The 17,231-nt window shown below is 39.6% G+C and overlaps 3 protein-coding genes across 3 annotated transcripts; 2 read left to right on the forward strand and 1 right to left on the reverse strand.

Moving 5' to 3' along the window:
* Window positions 1–10: 10 nt before the first annotated feature.
* On the forward strand, window positions 11–10,204 carry MONOS_3698 (uncharacterized protein; the record flags this gene model as incomplete). Its single annotated transcript, XM_067873714.1, has 1 exon — window positions 11–10,204. The coding sequence occupies one exon, from the start codon at window positions 11–13 to the stop codon at window positions 9,776–9,778; it is 9,768 nt and encodes a 3,255-aa protein (XP_067721133.1). The 3' UTR covers window positions 9,779–10,204.
* A 2,126-nt stretch (window positions 10,205–12,330) lies between these two features.
* On the forward strand, window positions 12,331–13,228 carry MONOS_7612 (uncharacterized protein; the record flags this gene model as incomplete). Its single annotated transcript, XM_067877953.1, has 2 exons — window positions 12,331–13,103; window positions 13,189–13,228. The coding sequence occupies 2 exons, from the start codon at window positions 12,331–12,333 to the stop codon at window positions 13,226–13,228; spliced, it is 813 nt and encodes a 270-aa protein (XP_067721134.1).
* Window positions 13,229–14,470: 1,242 nt separating this feature from the next.
* On the reverse strand, window positions 14,471–15,945 carry MONOS_7613 (uncharacterized protein; the record flags this gene model as incomplete). The annotated part of the gene is made up of 2 exons (XM_067877954.1): window positions 14,471–15,703; window positions 15,857–15,945. 2 exons carry the CDS (start codon window positions 15,943–15,945, stop codon window positions 15,142–15,144), a joined length of 651 nt encoding a protein of 216 aa, XP_067721135.1. The 3' UTR covers window positions 14,471–15,141.
* Window positions 15,946–17,231: the final 1,286 nt, after the last annotated feature.

Below are 17,231 nucleotides of genomic sequence, written 5' to 3' on the forward strand. Positions count from 1 at the left end.
TGGATGCATCATGCTCGTGTCGATTGTGCTGTTTACGACTTTTTTCGTAACTTTTCTAACTGAAACATCATTTCATCCTCGATCTATTTTTGCCCAGAGATATCCATATTTTCGCATTTTTTTCATGATTGTGTTTACTGCTTCAATTATTTTGCTTGAATATGGATCCACAATTTCACATCAAGCCAATCAGATAGTTGTTGATCTTATCGGATATAGTGGAAAAGGAAATGTTAATGGAGCAGAAGCTCTATCTGATGAAGCACTCAACATTTCTCCCGCTCATTATCCACCCAGAGCGCCTCTTCTCGTCCCTCTTATCATTTGCTTATGCCTTTGTGCTTTGCTAACATTGGCAGTGGTTGTCTACACTCCGTTTTATTCATATTTTTCAAATGCTTTTTCTGGATCTTTGCTGCTAATTGTTTGTTTTCTCTTGCTTGGTTCCATTATCGGGCTAAGCGATGTGTTCTGGACAGGAATAAATCGCAAATGCGGATGGAATCTAAGCGACTCATCAGCAGAAAAAGTCAGAGAAAGCATTCACAGTGCTTCTTCTGTTTATGCTTCGCGTTCTTCTGTGTTTGATTTGAGCCATGAAAGCTCGTCAAGCTATGAAGCAAGCGTGCAACTGAAAGAAGTGAATTCTTTTTCTGAAGCAACTCTGATGCAAACAATAAATGCAACGATTTCTGAAGAATCGCCTGGGCAATCTTCACTTCAGCCTGACTCATTTCAAGGCATTTCTTCTTCCCCATTCACATCGAATAATTCTTCCAATGACAACCTCACTTCACTTCTGCATTTATCTGATTCTTCTCAACTATCACACACTTCACAGAATTCTTCCGTCATTTCACAAGTAAAAATAAAATCATTGATCAGCTCACCTTCTCAAATCACTTCAACAGCTTCTTCATCTTCCTTTTCTCCTTCTCTGAAGAAATCCAGTTCAAATTCCCATCGCTTATCCACACCACCATACACCGAGCCTGTTTCCACCTCCCACATCCTCTTCTGGCTGCTGCTTGTACTCATCACAGCAGCTGCTGTCTTCGTCTTCTGCCGCATCGTCAGAGCAGTCACACGCAAGCAATGGGCAGTTCAGCTGATCACAAAATCAGCTGATCATTCAAATGAGCTGAATGACTCGAAGGAACACATGCCAACATCTCCAAAGAACATTCTTCAGCAGACTGCTTCGACCGCTTCTGTCATTCATCCATCAGCCAGTCACACACTCCTCGGCATCAAAAGCCCTCAAAGTGCTTCTCTTGCTTCGCTCGACGCCTTCGAAGAAGGAGAAGACAGCGAAAGCGAGGTGTCCTCGTGGGAAGAGCCGATTCTGCCGCAGCTGCCAGAGAAGATGATCAGATGGCTGCTGGCAAACAGTCCTTTGTTTGATCCCTTGCTGATTGCAGCACCTGAACAATACAACTGTGGGGGAGATGAGGCAGCTCATTCAACTGTCTCTTTGAGCAACTCCACAAAGGCTTTGCCCACTCAACTCTCAACATCGTCACTTCAGCTCTCTTCAGATACACAGCCTGACTTATCATCATCACCTCCTCCTCCTCCTCCTCCTCCTCCTTCTCAGAACATGCTTCCACCTTCTGCTTCATCAACAGTTCCGCTTTTGAGCTCTTCTGCTTCTTCTGCTGCTGGCAGTGATTCATCTTCCAGCACTTCTCCACCAGCCAGGCGCAAGTTCTTCCCTCAGCTGTCGACTGTCTTCTCTGCCTCTGTCCTGCCTACTTCGAGATCATCTGCTGCCATCTCAACTGCTTCAACACCTTCATTGACACCTTCATTGACACCTTCATTGGCATCTGGCGATTCACAAGCAGTCTCTTTGAAGCAGCTTCCTCGCTATTCGCCTCTTCCTGCACTCAATCCGCTCAACCCACTCTGCCAGCCATTTGCTCTTTTTGACACCTCGATCATCAAGCACCCAGAGAACATTCTGTCTGCACTTTCCTTTCTCGACCGCTCTCACCGCCTGCGTCGCTCAGAGAGAGTTCTGTCATTTTGTGACTCTGTACTGAGATATGCTGCACTGGCAAAGCACAGAAACGACCCAACTCTTCACTTGTCGCTGGCTCTGTTTGAGGCATCCTATGGCGATGTGCTCAGAAATGCGAGGCGCAAACAGGAGAGAAAGAGGAAGCAGGACGAGCTGGCGAGGGAGAAGAAGGAGAAGAGGCGGTTGGAAGAGGAGAGGAGAGAGAAGAAGGCGCAGGAGAAGGCAAAGAAGAGAAATGCAAGGTTTCAGAAGCTGAGAATAGCAGCAGGACTGCAAAAATCATCAGATGATGAGTCAAGCAGTTGCAGAAGCAATGAAGAAGATGACAACTCAAAAGAAGAAGAAGAAGAAGATCTTTCAGCCACTGGAAAGAGCAATCGCTCAGCCAGCGAATCAAAACAATCATGCAACAGAACACAAACAGCGTCAAGCAAGCAAAGCGAGAAAAGCTCATCAATCACAGGAAAGCAACCGATAACCCCTCAACTCAACGCCAAATCGTGTGACAAGCTTGGCTGTGTTGTTGTGCAGAGCGGAACTGGGCTGCAGTTTGTGATTCGTCCACCAGAAGCCCAGCTGCAGCACCCTCTCTTACAGATGAGTGGGATCGAAGAAGCACTTCTTAGACTGTCAGAGACACAGCAATACTTTCCTGGCTGGTTTGACCGCTGGCTGATCTACAAGATGACGCGCATCTGGGAAGAGAAGCTATTCTACCAGAGAGAAGAGGAGAAAGAGAAAGCGGCACAGCTGAGGTGGCAGAAGAAGAAGGAGAAGCTGCTGCACAAGCGCATTCAGGAGCGCCGGAAGCAGAGCGAGAAAGAGCAGAGGATGGGGCTGGGGTCGCTGCTTGGCTACAGCATGACACCTGGCGGTGGACTGAATGCAGCAACAGGAGCAGCAGCAGATGGGGGCAGAGGCAACGATGCACGTGTGGCGGAGGAAGGAGAGGTGGAGATTGATGACGGTGGAGAGTGGTTCATGTTCCTGAACAGTGTGCCTGTGCTGTTTGATGCGTCTGTCCATGGGATAGCAGCTGCTGCTGCCACATCCTATCTACCGAGTGCTGTCACCGACAAGCTGAACAGCATCCGCTCCACACTCGCTGCCTCGTATGCCTCTCTCTCTTCCTCTGGCTCTATCACTTCTTACATCTCCTCTGTCTCCTCTGGCTCTTCCTCTGCACTTTCCTTCGAGTCCATCATGTCTCCTGCTTCTGCCCCTCTTTCTGTGCGCCTCCGAAACACACAGAGCTTCGTGTCTTTGACCACTTCGCAGCTGCAGCATCTCTTGCAGCTCTTCTCAAAGCCATTTATCACCCCCAACACTGTCTCGAATGCTGTGCTGCTATTTGTGAGGTGCAGGAAAATGATGATTGCAGAGGCTGTTGGGCTATTGAGGAATTTTGATAAGAAAAAAGATGCACTTTTGATGGCAAGAAGGGTGATTGTAGCGGCGGAGTGGGGCATTGAAGAGGAGGAAGAGGAAGATGCAGAAGGAGAAGAGGAAAAAAGGAGGAGAGAAGAGAAGGAGAGGAAAGAGAATGAAGAGATGGGAGAAGATTCAGATAGCGATCTGTTTGGAGAAGATGAAGATGATTCGGACAGCACAGCATCAGCAAAGAGGAGAATTGAAGAGAGATTGAGAAAGAGAAGACAGCAGATTAATGCTCTTCAACACAAAGCAGCTGAGAAGGAAGGGAGTGGACGGAAGGAGAAGAAAGAGAAAGAGGAAGAAGAAGAAAATGGAAATGGAAAAGAGAAAGATAGAGAGAATGGATCGAAGCATGGGAAGAAAGAAAAAACCAAAATTGTCAAAAGGATCAAGCGGAAGCACAACGAAAAGACAGCAGTGATCGACGATGCGCTGGATGAGATCGAAGACGAAGAAGAAGTGTGGCGACAGTGGGAGAAGTGGAAGAAAGAGCGGAAGTTGGAAGAAGAGGAAGAGCGGATTCTGGAGCTGGAGAAAGAAGAGGAAGAGAAGCGCGCTTTTGCTGCACAGATGCAAGGGGTGCCTGCAACAGATGGGGTGAGTGGGACGTTGATGCTTTACGGAACACCACGTGGCGGTGGTGGTGGGATACAGATGACACCACGAAACACACCGCAGACAATGCTCAACAGCACCCGCACATTCAACGCAGCTAACTTGACCCCTCTTCCCAGTCCTGTTGGCGCTTCGTCTGGCGGCCATTCTTCTTTCAACCAGTTTGGGACAATCAATGCAACACCACTCAAACCACTCACTCCTCTCAATCTTTCTCTCACAAATTCCTTCACTGCGTCTCCTGTGCCTAGTCCAGTTGGAGCAAGCAGCGGGTTTTCAGGCTCATTCGCTTTGAACCCAGCCACCCCGATCGGCTCAGGTGTTCCTCCGCTTTTCCCGATCAGCAACTCTTCATCAAATCTGCTGCATTCCGGTTCATCCTCTTCGCTTGCCATGCCTCTCCCTCTTCCTTCCCCTACTTCTCAGGCATCGATGCATGTGCGTGTGCCTTCTCTTGGATCTCTCACAGCATCGCTTGGATCACTCCAATCTGCTGCTCTTACTTCGCCAACTTCTTCTTCCTCCTCCTCATCATCATCATCTTCTTCTTCTTCTTCCGCTGATTCCAACTCTTTCGATTCAACTTCTTCTCTCCATGCTCCACCAGGCTCCGCCCGCAGGCAGCTTTCCACGTTTTTGGTGCGGCGTTCGTCTTCTTCTCTGCTGATGGGTCCGATGGCTGGCACAGGGCTGACTACATCTGGCGGACAGCCAACTATCCCGCCAGCATTAGCATTGATACACACACCACGAAATGCTCCACTCACACAGCAATCACCTGCAACACTCAAAGGCACAGGAACTGATTCACGCATGGTGTCTCCACACAGTTCGACTACTTCACTCCGCATTGCACCAGAAGTCACTGCCAAGCTCACTTCTCCTCGTTCTGGTGCCTCATTTGCACGCCCAATGCTTCCGTCTGCATCCACCCCGCGAAACTCAGCCATCCCCACAGCCATGTCTCTTGCTTCTGTTATGACGTCGCTCACCAGCCAAGTCACTGCAGCCAACACGATCTCGTCTGCCAGAAGCGACAAATTGGGCGGTGCTGGATTGGGAGCAGCGGGTGGGATTGGACTGGGCATTGGAGGGAAGCTGGGGAAGATTCAGCCAGCGAAGCGGATGACGCTGATGGACGTGATTAAGCAGGCGCAGGAGAAAGAAAGGCTGCTCAGAGAAGCAGAAGCAGAAAAGCAGAGAGAGAAAGACGAGATGGAAGAGCAGATCAAAGAAATTGAGAGAGAGACGCAGGCATATTTTGATGGAAACGACAAAAAGAGGAAGAAGAAGCTGAATGACTTCTGTTCAGAGCTGGAGTGGGAGTATGGCATTGCAAAGGGATCAGATGTGGCTCTGTGGGAGAAGAAGAAGCAGAAAGCGCTGGCTGCTATGAACTTGGTTACAGCAGCAGGAGACGAGAAAGAGAAGAACGCAGAAAAATCAAGCGAGGAGCAGGCGAATAAAGCAGCAAGCGAAAAGGGAATGACGATGGTGGAGATGAACGAATTGGTGCTTAATGGGCAAGTCAAAACTGGTGCATCTCCAAAAACCGTAGCTTCATCTTCATCATCATCTTCTTCTTCTCCAGCAAAAACCGCAGGAACAATTAGAGGTGGGAAATCAACTACATCAAAGCCAACTGCCGTTCCATTGACCCCGTTGACTCCTTCTCCCAAGCGTACTTCCTTGATTAATCCTTCGTATGGACAGAAGAACGGGAAAGGCAAGAACAACAATGCAAAAAGAGGGGCATCACCTTCTTCTGTCACAGGAGAAGCACAGCCAAGGAACTTAAAGGGACGACTTCCGTCTCTAATATCAGTAGGCGGGCAAAGCACAGAGTATGGCAATCCGATGAGTCCACAATCACCAATGTCCACATACACAGCTGCCTCGATGTTTGATTCAGACGACTTCGCAACAGAAGTCGAAGGGGAGCTGAATGAGAAAGGAATGCCGGCAAACACAATTGACCCACAATTTGCCTCGCTGATGCTTTCTGTGCAGAGGCTCCACGGCAGTCTAAACAAGTTTATTTACATCTCGTTTGTGGTATTCTTTGTGGTCTTGATGAGCTTTGTTGTGTTCACGATGATGTTCTTCAGTGATGAAGAAGGGGCGTTTAAGCAGATGAGGTGGCTGGGAACTCTGGTTACATCAACTAGCGAGCTCACTATGTATGCTCGTCATGCTCTTTACGAGATCAGTTCTGCTACTTCTTTGTCTTCAACATCGCACTTGTTGACTGCATCTAGTAATTTAACAGCAACAAATAATAGTTTCATTGATCGTAAGTTTGCTAAACCAATAATTGATACAAACGAGAGTTATACGACAATGAATGACCAGCAAAGTTTCCAAAGAGCTTCGTCAAACACATTAAAAGGTAAACTGAAGAAGGTACAAATCCAATCTTTACAGCAAACACTTGGCTCATTAAATCAGAGTACATTTTATCCAACTACCAATCTTTTCTCTAATTCCTCGACTACAACACTAAAAATGGGAAAAGAGCACTTATCCAATCGAAACAAAGCAGTCAGTGATCCAATTAGTGAAGGTATATCCAAAGTGTCGCTCCGACTCACCACATCTTTGATGGACTTGGCAGAACACGGTGCATTCACTGCAGACGAGCCAGCTTGGCAGATGCGCTCAATGACGGAATTCAGAGCAAAGCCCACAATTTCACTGGCTGCCCAGAATGCTCGCGCAAACAGCGAAAGAAGCAGAGCAAGAGAATTGGCTATCAATTCCAAATCTGGAATTGATGCTGCAAATGATACAATTTGCATGTCGAAGCAATTGGAGCAAATGAATGAGCAAAGCATAGCAAACTCATCAAATTTCCGGACAATTCACAAGCAACAAGGAAAACTACAAAGAAATCACTTTGGATATGTAGCAATGCCTAAGACCCTTTATACGCCACCAGCTTCGAATACAATCAACATACAAGCATGCACATTATCTTCGTTGTATCTTTATTTGGACAGCATCTCACTCACAGATATCATTGGAGGCTTTGTTTCACAAGCGACAGACATCAGAGACAATGCTCTTTACGATTGCTCCGGAACAACGCCTTTATTCCAGTCAAACGAGTTGCCAAATGAATATGAGAGCAGTGATTATTGTAGCAGAAATGATAATGGCAACAAAAATAATCAAAGAGATCAGAATGGAATAGTGAGACGAGCATTATCCTCTATCTCAAATGGAGTTGTGTCTCCACTTCTACAGTCCGCCACATCCTCCCTTTTCATGAATGGTCCAGTTGTGATATCCGAAGGGGTGAAAAAGCAGATGCTCCGCATTTCTCTGGAACAGATGGCAACTGCAAATGTTATGCTTATAATGTCTGTTGCGATCTGCGCTATCGGATGTGTAGCATTCATTGTGGTTGGGTCGTGCATCTGGCAAATTCTCAAGAAAAAAGTGGAGCAAGAGAGGTTTGCTGTTCTGAAAGACATTGCATCTGTGATCAGCGTGGAGGATGCAAAGATTATACTCGAATCGTACGACCAAGAGTCTGAAGAAGCTCGCATGGAAAGAATGAAAGAAAGGCAAAATTCAATGCTGCGGAAAATGTCATCGAACATGGAAGACAGCAAGAAGAGTTCTAATAAAGACAGTTCGAAGCACAATGCAAATTTATCTCCTGTCCCATCCACACCAAAATTGTCCATGTCGTCATCGTCTGACGAAAGAGGGTTGACACACAACTCGGTTTCTTCTCACAGCTCCCGAGACAATTTGCTTTATAAGTCAAAAAGCAACTCTTTCAGCAACCGTTCGTCTGCAGATCGCAAAAGAAGAGTGAACAAATCGAGGGAAGGCAGAAGAGAAAGCGAAGAAAGCAACAACTCAGATGGAAGAGCAGATCAGTCAGACGATAATGACGAGGCAGGAGACAACGATCTCACTCCGCTCATCAAAGGCAAAAAATACAGAGGAAATGCTGCTTTAAAGAAGTTGGGATCAAATCCAATTTCGCGTAAGAAAAAGAGAGGTAGATCGCAATCAGACTCATCATCAGAAAATCTGTCATCCTCAAAGTTTGACGAGCAGAGCGAAGAAGAAACGAGCGAAAGCTCCGATGAAGAGAGAAGACATAGAAAGCGGAGAATGCGCAGGAAGCATCATTCTTCTTCTCTTTCTTCTTCCTCCTCTTCTTCATCTGATTCTGAGTCATCAGAAACCAGGAGAAGGAGAAGGAGAAGAAAGAAGCATCGCAGATCAAAAGGAAAGAAAGGCTCTGGAGATGATGAATCCGAAGACAGCGAGACGCCCACTGAGCGAATGAACACACCTCCAACAGGAATTATCCCACTTTCCATAAGTCTTCGTTTCCACATATCTCTTGGTTTTATTTCGATCATGTTCCTTCTGATTGCTCCTTTGGTATCTCTTTCTATTTATTCATCAATTTTCTTTTTCCCCGTCACCATCGCCTCAAGCACTCGGTGGAATTCTGTTTATGTGGCGACATTCCTCGCACAGCAGCTCGTTCTCGATGATTACCCCCTCTTTGGCAATGAAAATGAATTTATTGGCAGCAAGACGCTTTGGAATAATGTTTGTGGGAACGATCTTTGCACCTCGCCTGTCTGGAGACATACTGTGCCTTCTTCCTCCTCTTCTTATGATTCTGTTTCAATTTTCGGAACAGAACATTGGGAAGATTATGCATCAAATTCAGAATCCTCTGATGCACTTCATTCGTTCTCTGATTCTTTCATTTCATATGAAACAGCTCCACTAAATAAATTATCTATTCATAAGCCTGTTTCAACGGAAACTGATACATATCCGTTTCATTCTCTAAAGGAGGATTCTTCCTCCTCTTTCTTATCATCATCATCTTCTTCTTCTTCTTCTTCTTCTAATGATGCACAAACATCATCTTTGATTGATCACATAATTGGTCCAAAATCAAAAGTGCAGCCAATTCTCAAACGAATCACGATGTATCTGAATCTCCTTCATCATGTTGTACGTTTTGGTAACCAACGAGCATTTGAAGGGAAAGGTGTGTCTATTAACTATGAAGCCACAAGTTCAGAAGATCAATACTTAGTTGCATCAGCTCCTAGCACGGTTTCATTCAAGAGCAGAGCACACATCCTTACAGCGACCTCGTCTGTATCTTCAACCAGCAGTCTTCTCCCAATTGTTGGTGATTCAGCAATTGACACGTTCCATATCAGACAGTTAAGAGGCCTGTCATCAGAAATAGACCGAATAGCAAGTACGTCTTCCAATTCAAACACAGCAGATTCAAATAGCTCTTCTGTTGCCACTCATCAGTCGCTCGATGATTTGCTGGATTCGTTTTTGGAGCAGCTGACTGTTCTGTCATATGTGAATTCCAGTACAGGTGCTGTGTCTGATTCAAATTCGTTGATGCAGTTTATCACTTCCAGCAAATTCTCTTCGATGTGCTTGTACATGGACCAGCTTTCGGGTGCTATCCTCGATGCTTCGCTTGACCATGTTGTAGCTGATAGAACTGTATTTATCATTCTCATTGTGATTCTTGCCCTCTTCTCATTCATCTGCTTCGCTTTTTGTATGTGCCCGCTGGTGTCAAAGCTTCGGTCTGTTTCAGTGGAAACTGAAGAGATGGCAAATATTGTTAGCGTTTTGAGAGAAGTCAAAAATAATGTTACAAAAGAGGATGAGAGTAAGGAAGTTGAATGATAATGTAAAAATATTCATGAGTACTGCTTTGTAATGTTATGTTTTTATTGAATCTTTTTTGTTGTATTTTAAGTTTATTTTTTTATTTTTTTTTCAAAACAATTTTTATTTTCTTTTTCATACATTTAAGTTTAGAATTGTTGTAGATAATTTGATATCGATATGTTCGAAATTTTTATTTTTTTTTTTTATGTATTTAGACTATTTTTGTTCCTCTTTTTTGTTTCATTTTATTAGCTTAATTACATATATTCAAACTTTTTCTCAAAGGTATTTGTTCCAAAGTCCCGTTTTCATTTCAATTTTTACAAAAGAGATAGTTTGTCCACTTTTGTGTTTTTGTCTTTATTCGTTTTTTATATTTCACTTCAATTAAACAACAAACTTTATTTTCATTGTTACAATAATAAAAGAAATTGCTTATTTTCATTCTTGACAATCGTGTGGATATTTAAAATTCAAAAAATAACAAGAAAGGAGCTTTTATTCATTTCTAAGACTTCCATCGTGCAAAAATCTCAATTGAGAAAACAATAAATATATATGTAGGGTGCAAATTTTTTCTTGATCTCGAAATTTTATTACAACCCTTTTTTTTTGAAACTTATTTTTGCTTTTTAAATATGTTAAAAGGCTTAAAACAAAAACAAAATAAATAGACTTCTTGATATTTTTGTTTTTCAGAATTCTGTGGAAAAAAAATTTGATATTTTTATATCCCAAAAAATATTCAAAATTTTTATTATTTTAGGACCCAGATCAAAGACTTGATGGCTGTGAAACCAATATTTCATACTGAACGTTTTAAGCAATAGCATCACAATTCTTCACTCCTATATTATTATTTTGACTTGTTTTTAACTTTTTCAACTTAATTTTTTGACCTTTTTTTCTCATTTCACTGTTTTTGCTTAAAACACGATTTTTTATATAAACAAGTGTTTGTGTCAAATTTTATTAAAATGAAAAAAATGCATAAAGTCTTAATTATCGTTTATTTGTATTAAGTTTTGAAATGAAAAGGAACTCTTCAAGAAGATTAACAAAAAAGCAAGTATATATGATTTTTTTGTTATTTTAATTACCAAACATATACAAACAAATAATCATTTTTTCATACAAGAATCGTTTTATTTTTATAATGTTTATTTGTCATTTTATTAAATTTAAAAACAAATGGATGAATGTCTCTGAAATTGTGTTTTTTAAAAAAATGTGTGAAATGAGAAAAAGTGTTAAAAAAAAAACTTGAGAAAGTTAAAAACAACTAAATCATATAAAAATTAAACGATGTATTATGATATGAAAGCTTAAAACTTCTGATAAAAAATATTCGCTGAAAAAGCAGCAAGTCAATGATCAAAACATAAAATTATTATAATCCTCGATCTTTTTGTCAAATACGAAATATAGAAAAAAAAATACAGAATAAGGAAATTTAAACATTTCAAACATTTCTGGTTATTTTATAATTTCAACAAGCTTGTGTAAAGCTTTAAGCATGGCAAAAAAAAGAAAAAGGTCAAGAAAAAGAAAAAAGGTCAAGATAAAATTATAGCCCTAACAAAATCAGCATTGGCAAAAAAAAAAAAAAAAAAAAAAAAAAAAAAAAAAAAAAAATTATCATCGAAGATTTTTTTATTTTGTGGATAAAAATATTTTGAATAGGATGGAAAATCTTTTTTTAAAAAAGATAGAAAGAAAGAAAGAAAAGATTAGAAAGGAATAAAACAAAACAGAAAAACATAGCAAATGGTATCACAACAATATTTTTAGTTAAAATGGAAATGAATATTTGAAAAAAACTTGAAGGAGACAACAAATATCAAAAGTTATCACAAATTTTAATAATTCGTGATTTCGTGATCTAACCACATTCATATATTAAAATATCGTTTTCTTTATTTTCGCAGAAGATTTAAGATATTGATATTTTACTTATTCATACACAGTTAATTTTTTTTAAATTGTTTCAAGAGATGAATCTTGAAAATTACAAAGAACGTCAGAGATTATTATTTGAAGCTCTTCACTCTCCTGCAACTAAACTTTTGTTAACACAAAATGGATGTTATCATCATAAATTTTTATCGCATAATAATTTCACTGTATCAACTTCAAGTGCTTCTTCTCCAAAGTCGTTCTATTCTTCAACTGTTTATTCATCTTTGCCTTTTTTAAATAATACTCAAAATCAAAATCAAAAAACAGTAAAAGAAAAAAATTCGTTACGCAACGATACTTATAATTTATCAGCATTTTATTTTTCTTCAGAAAGAAGCAGTACAAATTATTCAACTGTTTTTCCTAGTGAAATGTTTCATACCAAAGAAGCAACGCAGGAATCTTTGCAAAAAAGTAAAGAAATTTCACATAGATCCGAAGCAAATGATATATTTTCAGAAAGATGCGACCAAATATTACAATTGAAGGATGAGGCTGATGATAAAAGTGAAAAAGTTTTTAAGAAATCGAATCAAGAAATCGTTTGTAACCATGAAATTGAACAAAAGAAAGAAAAGTCTAAAAAAACAAGAGAAAAGTTATTGAAAATGGCGAATGAAATAAATGCTCCAGATATGGGCCCAAGCGAAAAAGTTGTTCTTTTCACAACATTAAACTTTTACAACGAGCTCTGCAAAGAATTTTCGAATAGGCAGTTTCACAAAAGCGATCCAAGCAACAGAAATCAGTGTGTTTCAAATTCTTCGAATGACAAAAACTATATAGTGGAAGATGATAACAGCAAACTGAGGGAGCAAACCGATGACGATATTGATCAACTTTTGGAAGATAATATCACAAAATGGAAGCCTGACGCCTTTATGTTGGAGCATTATTTCCAAGATCAGGAGTACGAAGTTGATGGGAAAATGATTAGTAAAATAGCAGAACTTAGAAAGGAGGACATGCTAAACGAGTGGAAGAATGAAGATTATAATTTTGCATCTTTTTGTGGACAGACTCATAAAAGAGAAAGGGCTGAATATGACGATGAAAGATCTTGTATACTGCAAGATGCCGATGAGACAGAAATCGACATTTCAAATTGGAAAAGGCGAAAAGAGATAATACAAAAGCAGATTAAAGAAGCGAAGCACTACAAAAGTTTGTTTGGAAAATGGGTTAGAAAAGGATGGATCGTGGATGCAAAGGAAGCAGAGATGTGGGACGAAGCCGAAAAGAAACTAAAAATGAAGGAAATGATGGAAAAAGATGGCGTTGCGGAAGAGAAAACGGGAAAGAAGACTTTGGAAGAAATGAAAACAAAGCTTGTAGAATGTGAAGAACGAACTGATTGCCAAGAAGAGATTGAAGCTTTAAGGTTACAAATACAAAGGAAAGAAGAAGGATTTTTAAAGAAAAGGAAAAAGGAAAATATGAGCGAATTTGACTACTACTGGAGTCAGACCGAGAAAGAGCGAGCCGAATTACTCAAAAAACGCATGAAACACTACATTCATCAAAAGGAAGCAGACGAAATCAAAATAAAAGGTTCGTTTGGAGAAGAGAATCATTTTTCTGAAGATATTCGTAGCAATTGTTTTGGCACAGGAACATCTCCTTTATCGCTTGATTTATCTAACTTGCAATTGGATCCATCATCTAATAATGATATACAGTTTATTCAAACAGAACCTGAAAAACAAGAAAACGTCGCACTTCAATTCACATCGTTGGTTCAAACTTCATCTCATATGCCTTCAAAATTGATGAATGATACATTTTCCATGAAAGGATTAGAAGCATCAGATTTGATTAATTTGAAGCATTCATCATTTTTTCATCAATCGCCATCATATCATCACATTTTATCAACCACTAATTCTTGGAATTCTTTTCATTCTTTTGGTAAACCGTCTGAGCTATCTGCCCTTCAGCCAACATTTGGAGCATGTTCGCTCAGCAATTTAAAAGACAATTATCTTCAAATTAAATCAAATTTACGAGAAAGATGCTCAGTTTCTGTCAGTTCCCTAGCCAGCACTGATTCTTTAAGCTATTTGGACAATTCATTCTTGTGTGAAATTAATGATAATCTTGAATTTAAGATGAGCTGCTCCCCAGTGATTTATGCTGAAACAGCAGAAGTTGGGGTTCCTTTGAGAAAGCAACATATTATTTTAGATACCGAGGAATGGAAGCTACGATTTAAAGACGAAGAATTGAACCCTCACCGATTAGGAAGGCTGAAGAAAAGCGGGCTCAATGTGACCCGAACTTTGGAGAAGATAGAATATCTTATGAGAGAACTTGTAGCCGCCTGCCATCTTATCTTTCCGTTTATTTGCAATCCATTATTTCAGAAGTGCAGTTCACCACATTCGCTAAATAATGACGAAAATTTGTTGCAATTAACAAATGTTCGATGCAACTACACGAATGTATTGCCGAATTGGAACAATACGTTCAAAATAGCACAAGAAAGAGAAAGAAAACAGAAGCTTTTTAGAGAAAATTCAAATGTCTTGCATAAAGAAATATTCAAAAAGTGAATTGGGGTGCATTATCAAAGATGATCGAAAGAAAAGAAATTTTAGGATTTAGAGCATTGCAAATATTATCAATTTTAAGTCTTATGAGATATCAGGTTCGTGTATTTAGAAGAATTTAAGATAGAATTTTCTGCCCATATGAACATATCAAGATTTATTTTTTATTTTGATTTAAATAAATATCAGATGTACCATCTACAGTTTTGAAACAATAAATGGTTCAGAAGAACAAAAAGCTTGTTGATAAAAGCCCAAAGCAAAGAAAAATGGAAGCACACAAAAAAACATAAAGCGTCCATAAAAACTGAAGAAAAAGCAATGCAAAAACGCAAAAGCTTAAACTGAACAAAAAAACAAAACAAAACAATTCAAATGGAGAAAGTCTGATGCAAATGTACTGAAAGCACACGAACATCGAAACAGAACACGCAAAATGATATTCAGAAGAAAACACAACATAACATAATAATACACTTAAATCAAATAAAGATTCGAAATCTAATGAATAAACCCCCTCAACCACAAAAGCAAACGCAAATATAAACACAATAACAAAACGTAAACTCTAATACAAATCCAAACATAATTTCAATTATAATAATGATTTCAATTTTAATGAATAACAATGCGAAAAGGAGCGAACATATAAGTATGCTTCACGGCACGGTGCTCTTTGAAGCCCGAGCCAAATCTACAGCTCCAGAGTGATGCTGAAATGACTGCTATGCTTCCAACTCTCACATCCTTTTTCTGGTTTGACTTTACAGATTTCACAGCAATGAGTTGATTTGCGCCCAACATGCTTCACAAAATCATCCAACAGTCGGCATTTGTTCTTATTAGCCAAGGCACCAGCACAGCGGAGTCTTAAGCACAGTCCCACCCGAACACTCTGTGGCACTCCTCCCAGAACTCCTCTGTCTCCACAACACACCGATGCCCAACACACCCCAGGAAGATCCGCTCTGACGCATTCAGCACGCTGCACTCCAGCCCCAGGCTCCGACTGAATGCCCCGTTCGACAGCGGTCGATCTCTGTTCATCTTCTCAGCCACCACCACACAGCACAGAAGGAGTGTCCCAACTGTGCTTATCGCCACAGACCCTGTCCGCTGCTCCGCCTTCTCCACCACATCCCACTCCACCACCCGCTCCAGAAGCACCAGCCCCTGCGCCAGCTCCCCTGCCGTCAGCCCCGACATCCCCCGCACAAACCGCAGGAACTGCTCCACGCGCTTCAGCTCTTCCTCTCCTGCCGCACTCAGCGTCCCGTCCTTCTCCACATACTCCCCAACACTCCTCCCCAGTGTCTCCATCATCGCCTTGCTCGTTCTCCTGATCTCCTCTTCCCCTGCAGCGCGCTCGGCTGTGGCCGTCCACTTCGCTTGCAAACCCTCTTTTCGCTCTTTATCTGCAAAAAGCTCCTTTCTGCAAAAAATGGAGAAGAAAGCACCAGCCACAATAATCCACGTAAACGCAGCAAGTGATTGCGCAAACAAGCATTTTTAAGATGAAAAACAATCAAAACACAAAAGCCATTTCAAATTGAAAAATGGTCACATAAAAGCAAAACATCCACACCTTCCCAATGCACACCGCTCCTCTGCATTGGATGAAAAAGAACATATTTCGCAATCTTTTTCAACATACGTTTCCACTTGTCCGAACATTTCAAGTCTTTTTCTGAGTTAACCTGAGAATAAATATGTAAAGGGAAATGATCATATTCGTCCCATTTCCATTTGATGATCACATATTTAGCAATAATTCTTTCCACATTTGTTGGTTGTCTTGATTAATCACAACTTTAAGTAACATTCAGAAACTCGTTTTTTTTTTTCGGATTTTTTGCGATAGAATGATTTTATATTATATTAATAAACATGCTAGGGGTGAATTTTTTATTCTTGCTATACGGGTAATTCTTTTTGAAAAGTTGCAAACGTTTTATTTTCAAATAAATCAAAAATTTCATATTTTGCTCAAATTTTTGTAAACATACACCATTCTTCAATAATATGGAATCTATTTCTGGATAATGCTATTTCAAACATTCTTAAAAAAGATTCGTAAGTGGAAACAGAAATTTGAGCAAAATATGAAATTTTTGATTTATTTGAAAATAAAACGTTTGCAACTTTTCAAAAAGAATTACCCATATAGCAAGAATAAAAAATTCACCCCTAGCATGTTTATTAATAATAGGGTCAGATTTTTATTAGTACCCCGTTTTTTATTAGATCCTAAATTTTTTTTTCTTATATTGCTTCATACAGAAGCTTGTATTCAATGAGAATAATTTTAAAACAAATAATATATTATTATAAGGTTGTATGCTTAATATTTTTGAAAATTTATTCTTTAAAAAAAAGATCTGAGTTTTTTAAGTTTTATTTTTTGATCAATGTTTTGCTCGTGTTTCCACGAGTTTTTGAAACTGAGTGTTTTCCTTGTTGGCATTGTGTTTAAACTTTCCTTTTTAACATTTTTGGTTATTTTATAACTTGAGAAACTCTTTTTTTTCAATAGTTTTCACACATCACCTTTTTTTCGTAAAACTTAAAATTTTAACGAATAAGTTGTAATTTATTAAAATTATCATGCGTGTTAAATAAATAAATTAGTGTTTCAAATAATAAAAGTGATGAAAATTCTCATTAAGAAGTATTAATATCAGAATTGGAAAAAGTTAATATTTTGTTTTTCTCATTTTTCTTTTAATACACATGAAATACACAAAGAAAGCTTAAGTATATGATAATACATAAAATAATACATCATTGAAAAAAAAGCAATCTTGTTAATAATAATTTCCTTTGTTGATATTTTCGTTTTACAAAAAAAAGGTGAGGTGTGAAAACTATTGAAAAAAAAGAGTTTCTCAAGTTATAAAATAACCAAAAATGTTAAAAAGGAAAGTTTAAACACAATGCCAACAAGGAAAACACTCAGTTTC

This window comes from Monocercomonoides exilis, assembly GCF_001643675.1.
Source record: "Monocercomonoides exilis strain PA203 chromosome Unknown scaffold49-690789, whole genome shotgun sequence".
NCBI classification, from domain to species: Eukaryota; Preaxostyla; order Oxymonadida; family Polymastigidae; genus Monocercomonoides; species Monocercomonoides exilis.